At 49.1% G+C, this 13,666-nt stretch overlaps 2 protein-coding genes and 2 non-coding genes across 9 annotated transcripts in view; 1 reads left to right on the top strand and 3 right to left on the bottom strand.

Annotated features, from left to right (window-relative positions):
• TRIM41 (tripartite motif containing 41) overlaps positions 1 to 7,888 on the top strand; it is an 11,214-nt gene extending 3,326 nt beyond the window's left edge. Inside the window, exons 2-7 of one of the 6 annotated variants that reach the window (XM_024767335.1) lie at positions 2,861 to 2,956; positions 4,673 to 4,936; positions 5,490 to 5,512; positions 5,710 to 5,837; positions 6,263 to 6,434; positions 7,084 to 7,888. In XM_024767335.1, the coding sequence (XP_024623103.1) occupies positions 2,861 to 2,956; positions 4,673 to 4,936; positions 5,490 to 5,512; positions 5,710 to 5,837; positions 6,263 to 6,434; positions 7,084 to 7,150 (750 nt within the window). In that variant the 3' untranslated portion in view covers positions 7,151 to 7,888. Of the gene's footprint in view, positions 1 to 2,860; positions 2,957 to 4,672; positions 4,937 to 5,489; positions 5,513 to 5,709; positions 5,843 to 6,262 lie in introns of those variants that run through there. The other 5 variants (XM_024767336.1, XM_024767333.1, XM_024767334.1 and 2 more) reach the window with 5 other exon arrangements.
• Positions 7,889 to 8,707: 819 nt separating this feature from the next.
• RACK1 (receptor for activated C kinase 1) lies at positions 8,708 to 13,336 on the bottom strand. Its single transcript, XM_024767344.1, has 8 exons — positions 13,098 to 13,336; positions 11,919 to 12,090; positions 11,247 to 11,394; positions 10,900 to 10,995; positions 10,369 to 10,479; positions 9,790 to 9,930; positions 9,177 to 9,287; positions 8,708 to 8,816 (listed from the first exon to the last, which is right to left on the bottom strand). Exons 1-8 carry the CDS (start codon positions 13,204 to 13,206, stop codon positions 8,751 to 8,753), a joined length of 954 nt encoding a protein of 317 aa, XP_024623112.1. The 5' UTR covers positions 13,207 to 13,336; the 3' UTR covers positions 8,708 to 8,750.
• LOC112414936 (small nucleolar RNA SNORD96 family) lies at positions 11,555 to 11,633 on the bottom strand. Its single transcript, XR_003006235.1, has one exon. It is a non-coding gene; the product is annotated as a small nucleolar RNA SNORD96 family (small nucleolar RNA).
• LOC112414938 (small nucleolar RNA SNORD95) lies at positions 12,768 to 12,835 on the bottom strand. Its single transcript, XR_003006236.1, has one exon. It is a non-coding gene; the product is annotated as a small nucleolar RNA SNORD95 (small nucleolar RNA).
• Positions 13,337 to 13,666: the final 330 nt, after the last annotated feature.

Below are 13,666 nucleotides of genomic sequence, written 5' to 3'. Positions count from 1 at the left end.
ACCGGCCTATACTGTTAACAGCGTCACCGCCGTTTGGATGTCTGTTGTTTGTATGACTTTTCTGACATGTGACTTTTCTTGGAGGCTGATTCTAGTTTAGTTAATATCTTGCCTCCTACTTCTGATCCTGATTCTTTGGACACAGATAAAGGAGATTTGTGTGTGAGACAGCCAGTAGAAATAACATTATTTAGCAAAGGCCCAGATGGGTTTGTAGCAGTGGAACCAGGAGGAGAGGGTAGCTTCTTCTATGTAGTCTGCACAGAGCTTTTTTGTTTTATGACTTGCGTTTCCACACCTTCCCCTGATTCCTACAGTAACGTTATTTAGGTATTATTATCATTACCCCAGTTTTAGAGTGAGATGTCTAGAGCTTCTCAGCTGTGAGTGATACATACAGCTAATACAGACCTATACCCCTCATGACAAGTAACTATTCCTTGCACACAGCGATTGTCAGACGTGGCTGACTGTCCCAATTATTAGTGGAGGTTTTCAGAAGTACAGTGTGCCCTACCGTTAGAGATTCTGAATCAGTGACAGGGAGAATATCTTTAGAAAGCCCAAGCTAGTATGGGAATCACTGAACTGGTAATACCGCCTGCCTTTTAGGCCCTACATTATTGGGGGAGATTGTGAGCTCCTTTTGTCCTTCCATTTTGTATCCCCTCAGTTTCTAGTTAATTGTACTCACCACACAATGTGCAGTCACTTTGTCAACTGGATCCCAGGGCGGAATATCCATGGGCATTCCACCCCTTCTCCACCCTTCCCTTGCAGAACTCTTCTGAAGAGCTTCTGAAACTGGATTTTAATTTGTGTTAGCCATAGCTGTTGAATGCCAGGCCAGTAGAGCTGTGCAATTTGGAGAGGCCACATAGACACAAATAATCTGATCAGCAAATGCAAATACATAAGTTTCATTATGTCAAACGATAATTTGAGTGACTCCCTTTCTAACTTACAGGGTATTTTACAGGCAGGTAGTTTCTTTTCAGGTGTGTACACTAACTAGCATTAGCTTGGCACACTGTTGTTTTGTAGAGATATTTCCTTATTGAATAGGTAATAATGCACAAATGATGTATAAATAAAGCTTCAAAAAAGTTAAACGTTCTTGAAACTTTCTCTTAAATGGTACTCTATTTGGATTTGTGTGTATGAATTTTTTGTCAACAATTTAGGAAAAATATTAAATGAGAAACTTATGCATCATGAATTCTGACTTAATAGAGTTGAAATTATTGTGGAGAAAAGTAGATAGTAATAGCGAAAGACAAAATTTTGTGTAGTTTATGTTATTTTTATGTTATGGATTGATTGTAATTTTATTATGATTTTTTTCTTCGACCAGTTAACCTGTGCAACAACTACCTTTTGTGCTCTGGGACACTCACCTCTTTGGATCAAGGGTCATTGTCAGGCTGTCATTGGCAGCTGAGGCTTGGGTAGGGAATTTTAGATAACATTTAGTACTGATCTTTTGCTCCATGCCAGACACTGTGCTAAGCATAGTGTCTGTGAGGCAGATTCTGTTATTCCCAGTTCCCCTTTTGAGATGAGGAAACTGGAAGCATGGCTTGCCTCGGGCTGCATTCAGGTTCAGATCAGAGTCTAGGCTTGAGCTCTTCTGTGCGGTATTACCCCTCAAGGAAAAGAAGGCATAGAAGGCAGAAGGAGTAGATGGCATAAAAAAGGAAAGAGCACAAAAGTTGGGCTTATCTCATCCATTGTAGTCTAACAGCCCGTTAAAGCAAAAGATTTTGCTACAGATGATTAGAACACAGAGCTCAAGAGCATATTTGCTGAGAGAGTTAAAACTTTAGGAGGAGAGGGTATTTGTTTTCCATTTAGCAAGTAACTGAGTAGGAGAGAAAGCCAGTGGACAGAGAGAAGCATAGAAATTACAATAAGTAAAGCGGGGTTCCTGCTGCCATGAGTCTGTGTGTCCTGGGGGTAGCACACTTGTAAATGATTGCAGTGCAGGGGAGTATTGTAAAGGCATATTCACGTTCCTTGGGATCACAGAGGAAGTTGGGGACCATCAGGGACATGGTCAGGTAGCCGGGTTTTAAAGGAAGAATGCCTTGGGCTAAGTGTAGAAGGGCAGCCCCAGGCAGAGGGAACAGCATGGATAAAGGTATGGAATTATGCTCAGGAAAAGACAAGTTTTATGTGACTAAAACTAAGAGTCTATGTTGAGGGGGTGTAGGAGGGGAGGTGTAGGAGGGGAGGCAAGAAATGAAGAAGCAATGAGAGCCTCATATTTTGCAAGTCATGGAGAACTGTTGAAAGATTTTTAGCACAGACATAAAATCATCATAAGAGTATTTAGAGATGAAAATTATGAGGAAGATTGCTTATGAGGGGGAAGGGACTATAGGGAACATTCATATGGGAGGACTTTGTGTGGTGAGGGGCTCAAGCCAGGTTTACTCCAACTCTGAGTGTGGGGCTATGTAGTCATCAGGATCCTACCTTTATTTTAATTTTATTTTTTTTTACTTTTTGGCTGTGCTGCATGGTATGCGGGATCTTAGTTCCCTGACCAGGGATCGAACCCTCGCTTCCTGCAGTGGAAGCGTGGAATCTTAACTGCTGGACTGCCTGGGAAGTCCCAGGATCCTACCTTAAGAGCACACCCAGGCCTTTGTACATGAGAGCAGGTGGAGGGTTGGAGGCCTTTGTCATCATCGGAAGAGAAGAAAGGGGAGGAAGGGAGTGTGATGCTCCTTTGATACCTGTGATGGTGATCAGGCTTTGAGCCCCAACCCCAAATGGGAGAATGGGGTATGTGGGCTCTGAGAACAGGTGCCTCTCGCATCCCAGGCCTCTAATCTTCCTTTCCCCGTTCCCTTAGGCCAAACTGCAGGGGCATGTGGAACCACTGAGGAAGCACTTGGAGGCTGTGCAGAAGATGAAGGCCAAGGAGGAGAGGCGGGTGACAGAGTTGAAGGTGAGTGAATGTCCTTGACAGGGCTCTGTGGTCAGAGCAGGGAAGATGGGCTCTCACAGGGGGTGACTAGATCCGCTGAAGAGGGGCAGCCGAGGCCTGGGAGAGAGGTAGACACCTTCCCAGGGTTGTGAGGAGAGAGGGGCCTTAGTGGATCAAGAGGCATGTTTGTTCCTAGGTTCCAAAATGGAGTGAAACAGGTTTAGCTTGGAGAGGGTTGGTGCCTGGCCCAAGGCTGCAGAGCAGGTTTACCACCCCAGACACCTAACCCAAGAGCTGCTGCCCCATACTGCTGTGCCCGCCACACCAGATAACACAGAGGTCAGAAGAGGGCAAGGCAAAATTCAGATATCAGCTATCAGAGAAGCTCCAGGTTCCAGGATAGATGGCAAATGGTGGGCAAAGCAGCACTGAGCATGAGGGGAGGAATGTTAGCACTGCAGAGACCTAGTATCTTCTGGTCCAGTGTTTCTAAGCCTTTTTAAAATTATTGCTCACCCCTCCCCAAGGAGTATTTTTAGATATTTCCCCCTGAATTCCCACCCCTTACCTCTGCCTCTTTTTGTAAGGCCGGGAGGCACTGGAATAGCCTGGCACTGAGCTTTGGAGACCAAGCTAGGGCATCCTTCCTGTCTGTCCTCTTCCCCCATCCCTCCAATGCCTGCCACCCTGAGAGGGTGGCTGAGCCTTGCCGCTTCCCGGGGCCGTGCTCATTCATTGCCACCTACACATTAGGGACTCTGTTGCTGGCAGTTGCTAGGCACTGAGTGGTGAAATCTGAGTCTGGGAGTTGGGGAGTTATCTTGCTTCTAGCCAGCTGCCCAAGTTGAGACTTTTGGGCTCCTGGAGTGCAGAGGTGTCAGGATCTGAGTTTCACTGGGACAGAGAGTGAAACTATTTCCTTCACCCACTTGGCCAGCCAGGACTTTCCTCCCCACTCTGGCCTGTTACTCTTTTTCCTAAGAATGTCTCCATCTTATATCTGGGCAAAAAGTGTGCCCATCATCTGGGATTGTCCAGCCCAGGCAGATAGGGTGGGAATGGGCAGAGGTTTTCTCTCATTATATATAGAAGTTACCTACATAATAATATCCATGATTTTGCCTCTTGGCCCATAAAGTGTAAAATATTATCTGACCCTTTACAGAAGAAGTTTGCTGACTCCTGATCTAGAAGTATTGGGTGACTTTCCCAAGGTCCTTAGTGGTATAGCCAGGACCCTAATTTCATATCTTGATTCCTGAATTTTTTATTCATTTCAAAAACTTCTTACCAGCACCTACTCTGTGGTCGGCACTGTGCCAGGGTCCGAGGACCCTGTGGCAGCAGCGCTTACAAAGAAGTGGGTGAAGACAATGTTAAAAGATACTCCACTGTAAATACAACATTTCAAATTGAGATATATGCCATGAGGAGATACAATGATATTTATGAGGGTGGTCCTGATTTAGATCTGGAAGAGAGATACTTCTCTTAGGAATGTTTAAGCTTAGACCTGAAGAACGAGTCAAGTTAGGTAGCCAGGGTGGAGATAAGTGTTGCAGGCATTGGTTGGTGAGTTTGGGACCAGTGTGCCAGGAGCATGGAAGTGGTGCCTGCTAAAGCCAGGAGATGGGGAAGGGGACAGGGCCCTTTTTCCATTCAGAATGTAGGGCTCCTTTGCCTTGGATTGAGGGGCAGCAGTTGCAAAATTGGAGGTTTATGTTTCTGTGTGTTGAGGTGGTATCCACCATCCCCTTTGCATCATCCCAGAGCCAGATGAAGTCAGAGCTGGCAGCTGTGGCCTCAGAATTTGGGCGGCTGACACGGTTTCTGGCCGAAGAGCAGGCAGGGCTAGAGCGGCGCCTCCGAGAGATGCACGAAGCTCAGCTGGGGCGCGCGGGAGCAGCGGCCAGCCGCCTCTCGGAGCAGGCTGCCCAGCTGAGCCGCCTGCTGGCTGAGGCCCAGGAGCGGAGCCAGCAGGGGGGCCTGCGGCTGCTCCAGGTGAGCAATGGCCCCTTCCCTGTCCACCCTCCAGAACCCTGTGTCTGCTCTGTCAGGCGGTGCTTACCAAACACCTGTCCAGAGCTGCCTCTCTTCTCATTGGGAGGAACCCACAGTGATTTAACCTGAAGACCAAAAAGGTTTTTGAGGCTGCAGAGTAGTGGATGCCAAATGTGGTGTGTGTTGATTATACGCAATGAAAAGAACGAAGATTCTGTTCGTAGAAGGAGGGTTTTAAGAGTTGAGGAAAGAATTTTTGACAGTGACATCCTGAAAAATATAACCAAGTCGTATTGTGAAAATCCTTTTACTGGGGTTGAAAATTCTGTTGGGCCCACAGTAGGATGAGTTAAATTAGGCATACTGAGGCATAGGGGTGGTCGAGATGGATGCATGTTCACCGAGGGCCTTGTGTCCTTTTTCTTACTCCCTTGTTCAAGTTCAGTTCTTTCTCTGGCTGGAATCAGATGGGGAGAAGGGAGCCATCCCTGTGCAGCTGACTCTCTCTTTGTCTCTTTCTCCCTCTCCCTCTTTTTGTTTCTGTTATTCCCAGGACATCAAGGAGACTTTCAATAGGTGTGTTCCCACCCTTTATCCTTTGTGACCCAGTGGCATCTGGTTCCCCATCCCTGCCTCTCTTGGATATCCTGCTCCTCTCCTTCCTTCCCCAGGACCCGAGTTTCTGCCTCCTGGACCCTCTCCTTCCCCTCAGCTTCTGCTCTTCCCTCTGGGAATATCATGGTCCCACCCCCTGCCCGGTCCCCTTCCTCCAGGTGTGAAGAGGTACAGCTGCAGCCCCCAGAAGTCTGGTCCCCTGACCCGTGTCAACCCCATAGCCATGACTTCCTGACAGACGCCATCGTGAGGAAAATGAGCCGGATGTTCTGTCAGGCTGCCCGAGGTAGGGAGGTCACGTTTGACCTTCCTTTGCCTTTTTCTTCACATACCTGAGATTGGGTTCTGAGGGAAGTTGGGCCCTGGGGGAATAGTGGGTACTGAGATGGAGCAGGATACAGGGAGGCCAACTGGGGGGGGCTTCAAGCCAAGAGTAGCTTTTGTCCTAGCCCAGGTAGGTGTTGGGGAATAAGAGCTGGGGCCAGAGGGAAACAGATGGTGTTTTGGTGTCCTGAAAACAGAGTGGGGAAAGGAGAGCCCCTAGGAACTTGAGCCTGGACTCTAGGTTGGGGTGGGGAGCTGAGGACAGCTGGATGGTGGGGAGGGAGAGAGGTGAAGGGCAGGGCAGCAGGAAAGGCCAAACCTTGGAGTTAGCTGCTAACAGGGAACAGTCGTTCCAGCCTTGGCATATTTGTCCTCCCTCCTCCCAAGTGGACCTGACGCTGGACCCTGACACGGCTCACCCGGCCCTGATGCTGTCCCCTGACCGCCGGGGGGTCCGCCTGGCAGAGCGGCGGCAGGAGGTTGCTGACCATTCCAAGCGCTTCTCGGCAGACTGCTGCGTGCTGGGGGCCCAGGGCTTCCGCTCTGGCCGGCACTACTGGGAGGTAGAGGTGGGCGGGCGGCGGGGCTGGGCAGTGGGTGCTGCCCGTGAATCAACCCATCATAAGGAGAAGGTGGGCTCTGGGGGGTCCTCTGTGGGCAGCGGTGATGCCAGCTCCTCCTCTCGCCATCACCACCGCCGCCGCCGGCTCCACCTGCCCCAGCAGCCCCTGCTCCAGCGGGAAGTGTGGTGTGTGGGCACCAATGGCAAACGCTACCAGGCACAGAGCTCAACGGAGCAGACACTGCTGAGCCCAAGTGAGAAACCAAGGCGCTTTGGTGTGTACCTGGACTATGAGGCCGGGCGCCTGGGCTTCTACAATGCAGAGACTCTGGCTCATGTGCACACCTTTTCGGCTGCCTTCCTGGGCGAGCGTGTCTTCCCTTTCTTCCGGGTGCTCTCCAAGGGTACCCGTATCAAGCTCTGCCCTTGATCAACCTGCCACCCGCAGGGGCCCCTCTGGTTAGCACTGGGGGGCGGGTGGTGGTGGAAAGTAGCCCATAAATTTGGGAGCTCAAAGGCTCCTCTATTTGTTACTGCGTTGCTTCCGGCTCCTCCTTGACCCCAGGCCCCCGCTGATCCCTTAGGAGCCTAATGAACTCCCCTAGCCTCCAGCTCAGTCTTCTCACCTACTATGTTTGTCCAACAGGTCTGCATGGGTCCCTGATGAGAACAGTTGCCTGGTCTTCTCTCCCTCCCTCCGCCCAGGGATCTGAGTTTTTGAGTAGGGGATGAGGGGAGATTGTAATCTCATTATAAACTTCCCTTTCCCCATCCCTGTTCAACTTTCATGTCAGTTCTGAGACTGGAGGATTTGGGCAAGACTCATGACAGCCCTCATTTCCAATTCCATTTTCTGATGCAGATTTTAGCTAAGGGATTTGGAAGCTTTTTTGGGGGAAGCAGGCTGGGAAAAGGGTAGACCTGGATAATTAACAGTCTACTCTCTGGGGGAAGTACGAAGGATTCTAATTTTTCTTCCATCCCCAATTTCTACCTCCATAGACTGGCCAGAATTTAGCTTCAGTGAGAGATCTGGAATGGTCGACATGATCAAAACTCCATACATCACATCACCCAATAAATTATTCCTCGCCCCCTTCCTTTTTTTCAGCACTTAATCTAGGAGCAAAGCTCCTCCCCTCCCCAAACCCTCAGGTCTTTTCACTGCCAGGCTCCTTTCCCTTTTGTTCAGTGGAGTTTCTTTGGTCAGGGTTCCAGCCTCTCTTCTTTGCTTAGTTCCCTCCATTTGGTGAGCCCTGGAGGGGAGCCTGGGGACAGGGATTTGAATCCCTGGGAGGAGAGCCTTGGGCAGAATCTATTTTTCTAGTAACCCTTTGCCTTCTGTCACTTATCAGCTTTTGTCCTCTGCTTTGATGGCTGGGGTCAATTTATGCTCCTGGGGGAAAGGGAAGATGGGTTGTGTTGCGGAAATAAAAAGTTTATTTGCTGCTTTTGTGGAGTCCACTCCTTTAGAAAAGTAAAAGTAAGGAGATGCCACCAAATGGAGGACAGATTAATTGTACCTTCCCTATCAGGTGTGATTCTGTTTCAACAGACTAACGTATAAGTCTTATTACCCCCCTCCATCCTGTTACTGGCAGGCCCCTCAGAATACCTACTTGAAGAACATTTGCCACTTCTTTTCTACCACTGCTATGAGACTTTATACCATACCATGGCCCTCGAGCCCAAGACTCAGGCACACTACATCTCCAAAGTCTTTTTATATGTCATTATATCTAGTTGAAATCCCACTAAATCGAAGTCAAAGAAAAGACTCATTGCCATTATGAGTTGGAGGGTGTATGTAAGAGACCTCAATATGCTGCACATCTGCCATTTAGCTGCCACTTGAGGAAAAGCCATCTCTGTGATTATATTTATTAACAGCTCCAGACCATCCCACACTATTTTAAATCTTCAATTATGGAAGAAGTGCAAAGGAGTCATTACGCAGCAGCTCTTCTGGTGAGTTGCCTTGCCTTAAAGCAGGGGTCCCCAACCTCTGGTGAGTGGCGGGCGAGCAAGGAAGCTTTGGTCTGCTGCTCCCCATTGCTCACATTACCGCCCAAACCACCAACCTCTCCCCAAACCCTGGTCCATGGAAAAAGTGCCTTCCATGAAACAAGTCCCTGCTGTCAAAAAGGTCGGGGAGCACTGCCTTAAAGGATTAAAACAAGAAAAGCAAAACCTTTTTAACCAGAGCCCCAATCTGATGCAGACTGCACAAACCTGATGAGTTTCAGGAAGTTTTCAGAGAAGACACTCACTATAAAAGAAAATCAGTTTAATTTTTAAAGCTCTCTCATGTTTTTAGCGGGTGCCAATGGTCACCTGCCACACTCGCACCAGGTTGTCTGTGTAGCCAGCAAACAGAGTCTGCAAGGGAGAAATGACAGGTTAAATCAGAGCCATGGAGTTCTACAGTCCTGCTACTGCAACAAAGATGGCCCTTTTTAATCACCCACTACTATTCACGGGTGATTATGTATTCCTAGAGGAAGCAACAGCTGGCAGTAAGCACACACAGGTTTGTAAACTGGTGAAGTTAATCAAGGTCTTAATTGAAGACAGGTAACCACTGGCCCATGGACCACAATCTTCCTACTGATGCTGTGTCAGTAAAATGACAATAAGCCATCATTTTACTTACGTCAAAGACACTGGTTTTATAAATGGCTGACGAGCAGAAAGTGTGAAAGGTTAAAAGCTGAATCACCTGAGGACAGACCCACTTACCTGGCCATCAGCAGACCAGGCCAGAGAGGTACATTGAGGCGGCTCTGCCTTGCTGCTGGTACTGATAACTTCTTGCTTCAGTTCATCTACAATGATTTTGCCCTCCAAGTCCTGGGGAAGGGGTAAAACCGGACACTCAGCACTTCAATGCCACTCTCAAAAGCCTCTCTGATCTGTAATTCAGTAATTCTCAAAAGAGAATGATTTTTTTCCCCCTTGGGGACAGTTGGCAATGCCGAGAGGCATTTTTGTTTGCCACTAGTTTGCTACAGGCATCTTGTGGGAAGTAGAGGCCTGGGAGGCTGTTACACATCCTGAAGCGCACAAGACTGCCTCTTCCAACAATGGATTACCCGAAGTGTCAATTGTGCTGAGGTTGAGTAAATTGCTACACTTGGTCATCCTTCTTTTTCAGTAGGCAAAGATCTACCACCACTGCAAATCCCCATCCCAAGAAGTTTTACTCATTCTTCTCAGGTATCCACTGGCAGTGTGATGGTTCAGTTGTTCAGGAAGTTCAAATCCCACCAGTGAGCCAGATGACACATTGGGAAATAACATTGCCAGGGCTTGCAGAGCCAGGTATCTGGCCTCAACTGCAGCCCACACTCACCCAGATTTTGATGCTAGGGCCCGTAGCAGCACAGAGCCAGTAGCGGTTGGGACTGAAGCACAGGGCATTGATGATGTCCCCACCATCTAGCGTGTAAAGGTGCTTGCCTTCATTGAGGTCCCACAACATGGCCTGGCCATCCTGGGTGGACAAGGCACAAGTGAGGGCAATGTGACTTCTTCCAGGATGTTAATCCCATCCACCTTGTCTCAAGATTCTGCCTTAATTCTTAACTGCTTATCATAGTACCCTGACCTCCCCAAAGCCAATTTCTCAAGTATCAAACATTTATCTCTGTATGCTTTTCCTTTAATACATGACACCTCACTAACCCTATCAAGAGTCTCTGACAACTTCAAAATGCATCACTATAAGCTCCAAAAACACAGGATCCTAATCTCATCAACAACTTTAAGAAACCAGCTTCACAGAAAAGGATCTCTTTTAAAGAGCATACGGTATCTATGTCATTTTCAGAATATTCTTCAGAAACATTTACTCTTAAATTGCTATCTCATTATCTTAGGTATTCTAAGACACTGTCCCCCAATGAGTAGGAGACTCCTGGCCTCTGAATACCTTGCCTCCAGAAGCACAGAGGGATCCATCTGGAGAGACGGTCACAGTGTTCAGGTAGCCTGTGTGGCCAATGTGATTGGTCTTCAGCTTACAGTTTGCCAAGTTCCATACCTGGAATTGTGGGTCATAGGTGAAGAACCTGGCCTGGGGATCCATCAGGGTCAAGAGGGCTCAGCTCAAATAAAAGGCATGGCACCGTGCTTAAAAGTATTCCTGGATAGGATAGCCAATTTCCATTCTATCAGTAACAAAGAAAGGTCAAAGAATCTGTCTTGGCAACGTAAGGACAATGAGGATTAAAACTGGGGAGGGGAAAAAAAAAAAAAAGCTTTCTGTGTTGCCATCTTACAAGGGACTCTGGGTTCCCAATTAGCTACTTCAGACCAAATATCAAAATTTAATGGCCTGTAATGAGTAAATATCAAGAAGAAAATGGTCACTTGAGGAACAAAGCTTTCAGAGTGACCAACTGGGAGGCAGTGGGAACACATTCTGGTTGGCAAAGGCCTTACACCCTGGGTCCAAGCTCACCTTGACCAACTTGTCCCAGCCACAGGAGACAATAATGGGATTGCTGCTGTTGGGTGAGAAGCGGACGCAAGACACCCACTCTGAGTGGCTCTCATCCTGCAAAGGATGGAAAGGAAATAAGGAGAAACTGTCTTGTCCCATGAAACTGTAGACCCCCCACCCCTCTCCTCAGTTACGTGGGATGTTGACAGTCTTGTATTCATACCTTCAGAATCCAAACCTTTTAAGATTGACAGAACCCCTTTAGGTTCCAGATGAGGCTTGAAATCATCACCATATAAAGGCCCCATTAAGAAGGGTGGGAGAAAGTGTTCAACATGTACTCCCTACACGTGCCTTCACTTTACCTGGACAGTATATTTGCATACACCCAGAGTATTCCATAGCTTGATGGTTTTATCTCGGGAGCCAGAGACAATTTGCCGGTTGTCAGAAGAGAAGGCCACACTCAGCACATCCTTAGTATGGCCTACAAACCGGCGCGTGGTGGTGCCCCTGAAAGGAAGGACGTGGTTACTCTCTAGACCGACTTTGCAAACATTCTTACACAGACTGTTTGCCTGGCCTGGTTCCTCTCCCAGTGGAGCGGCATCACTCACACAACCCTGGACATGGCTTTGATAACAGCAGGCCCTTGGCCGAGAATATGCCGGAGAATCCCTTCAGAATTGCAGGACATGTCCTCACTCCCATGTGGGGATTGGTTGACAATGTCACCTCTCATCACCAAGATCCTCCGTTATGCCTGACCGTCCAAAGACTGAGCTACCAGCACACAACACAGTCAAACTGTGCCTACTCCCAAGTGCAGTATCTGATAAAACTGCTCGGCCAGACCACTCCTCAGCAATTCTGTGTAACATTAAAAACAAGGAGGGTGGCCACACAACTATCTTCTCCAGGTATTCTCTGCCTCATAGTTCCCACAACGAACCCATCACCCCTGGGAAACCACTTCCAGATATTATCTACCTCATTTCTACCCAGCTTTCCCCCAGTGCCCCAGAGGAGCTACTTGCGTTGTGAGATCCCAGAGGCGAAGGGTTCCATCCCAGGAGCCTGAGAGGGCAAACTGGCCATCTGAGGAGATGACCACGTCACTAACAAAGTGGGAGTGACCCCGAAGAGCACGCTGTGGGATACCGTAGTTGGTCTCATCTCTGGTCAGCTTCCACATGATGATGGTCTTGTCTAAGGCAGGTAAAACAAAAGAAAACCCAGTGAGAAACCCCACAGCCCACCCTCTGACCTGCTGGATAATGCCTCAAGGTGACTGGTGGGCTCACAAGATTAATTAAGGGCGTTTAGGGGGTAGGGGAACTACAGGCTATGACTGCAGTTACTAGCCAAATCCAAGTGACTCTCTATTCAAGAGTCAGGTAGAGCTAAGTGGTACCCTGAGAATTTAACTCAGGTGTGTGGAACTTTACCAGGTTATGGATGCCCCTTTTGGCGATTCAGACCGATTCAACGTCTATTTTTAAGTATTTTCTGAGATCTAATGCATTAACACAGCAGCCTGGGTGTGGGAAGACTAGCTGTGGGCCTCCAAAGACTACTGAGGGCTGCAAGAAGTGCTGGAATTAGAAGTCACTTTAGGCGCTACAGGACTGCCTGCTCTCCCTGCAACGTGTTCCACTCAACAAGCTTTCCTATTACGTGCCAGACATGATCCTAGCCTTAGATGATCCATTTTAAAATAGCGTGGGCGCAAACGCAAGGCACAAGAAGTCTCCAAAGGCAACGAGGTACACAGTGAATAAGAAAAACCCAGAGCAGAATGGGCAGACCCGGGTTAGCCGTGAGACTGATGTCACGAGGTTCTCCGTGGAGTCCCCCCACTTCCCACCGAGTAGACGGCCGGGCGGCAGCTCAGAAACAGCCTCTGGGTTTCAGCATGGGCACTCAGATGGCATGTTGGGTTCATCACCGCGCCGCCCGACCCGTAGGCTCCTAGGCACACAGCCACACACGTGGGTTAGGGTGCTAGAGACTTTAAAAAAGCCCCCAACCGTGCAACCCTCCCGGCAGCCATCCGTGTTTCGGAGTCTGCCAAGTGGGGACGCCTCATGGGTTTAGCCGTGCTGACAACTAGGCAGGGGTCAACTCACACCCCACCTCGCGGCCCACAGGCCCAGTCATGCGACGCGCGCAACGCCCCCTACCCCTCAGTCCTCTACCTGACACCTCAGCCGTACCTCGAGAGGCGGACAATATCATGTCCGGGAACTGGGGAGTGGTAGCGATCTGGGTCACCCAGCCGTTGTGGCCCTTGAGGGTGCCACGAAGGGTCATCTGTTCAGTCATGACGGCGGCGGATGCGGGTGTCGCCGCAGCGACAAGGATGGAACTGGATAGCTCAGAGAGACGACCCACACACACACGTTCCTGCCGCGGCCCTGCGGAGAAAAAGAGCGAGCAGCTCCGCGCCGGAACCGGAAATATCCGACCTCCCGAGCAAAATGGCGCCCTCCTTATAATTCACTTCTGCTCAAGATGGTGGCGCCGTGTAGTGCACGGTGGGATGTAAAATGAGAAGACCTCATGGTCTCCTCCGCCGCGCAACATAATTCGGCAACACCTTACAAATACATTCCGAAACCAACACGCCCGAATATTTAAAAAAGGCTCCTCACGGTTGGGGCATGAGGTCTAAGAAGCGGAAGAGAGAAAGTGCACGCCCCATTCCCGTAAGGATCGCCTAGCGTCTTCACTCTCCCTACGTGGCTCAGCGCGAACCCGGCCCTTTCCGTTTGGTGGCTTGGAG

The sequence above is a fragment of the Neophocaena asiaeorientalis genome, unplaced genomic scaffold (assembly GCF_003031525.2).
Source record: "Neophocaena asiaeorientalis asiaeorientalis breed wild unplaced genomic scaffold, Neophocaena_asiaeorientalis_V1.1 scaffold87, whole genome shotgun sequence".
Taxonomy (NCBI): domain Eukaryota; kingdom Metazoa; phylum Chordata; class Mammalia; order Artiodactyla; family Phocoenidae; genus Neophocaena; species Neophocaena asiaeorientalis.
Note: the sequence above shows the minus strand (reverse complement) of the source record. Positions and strands in the feature narration are given on the sequence as shown.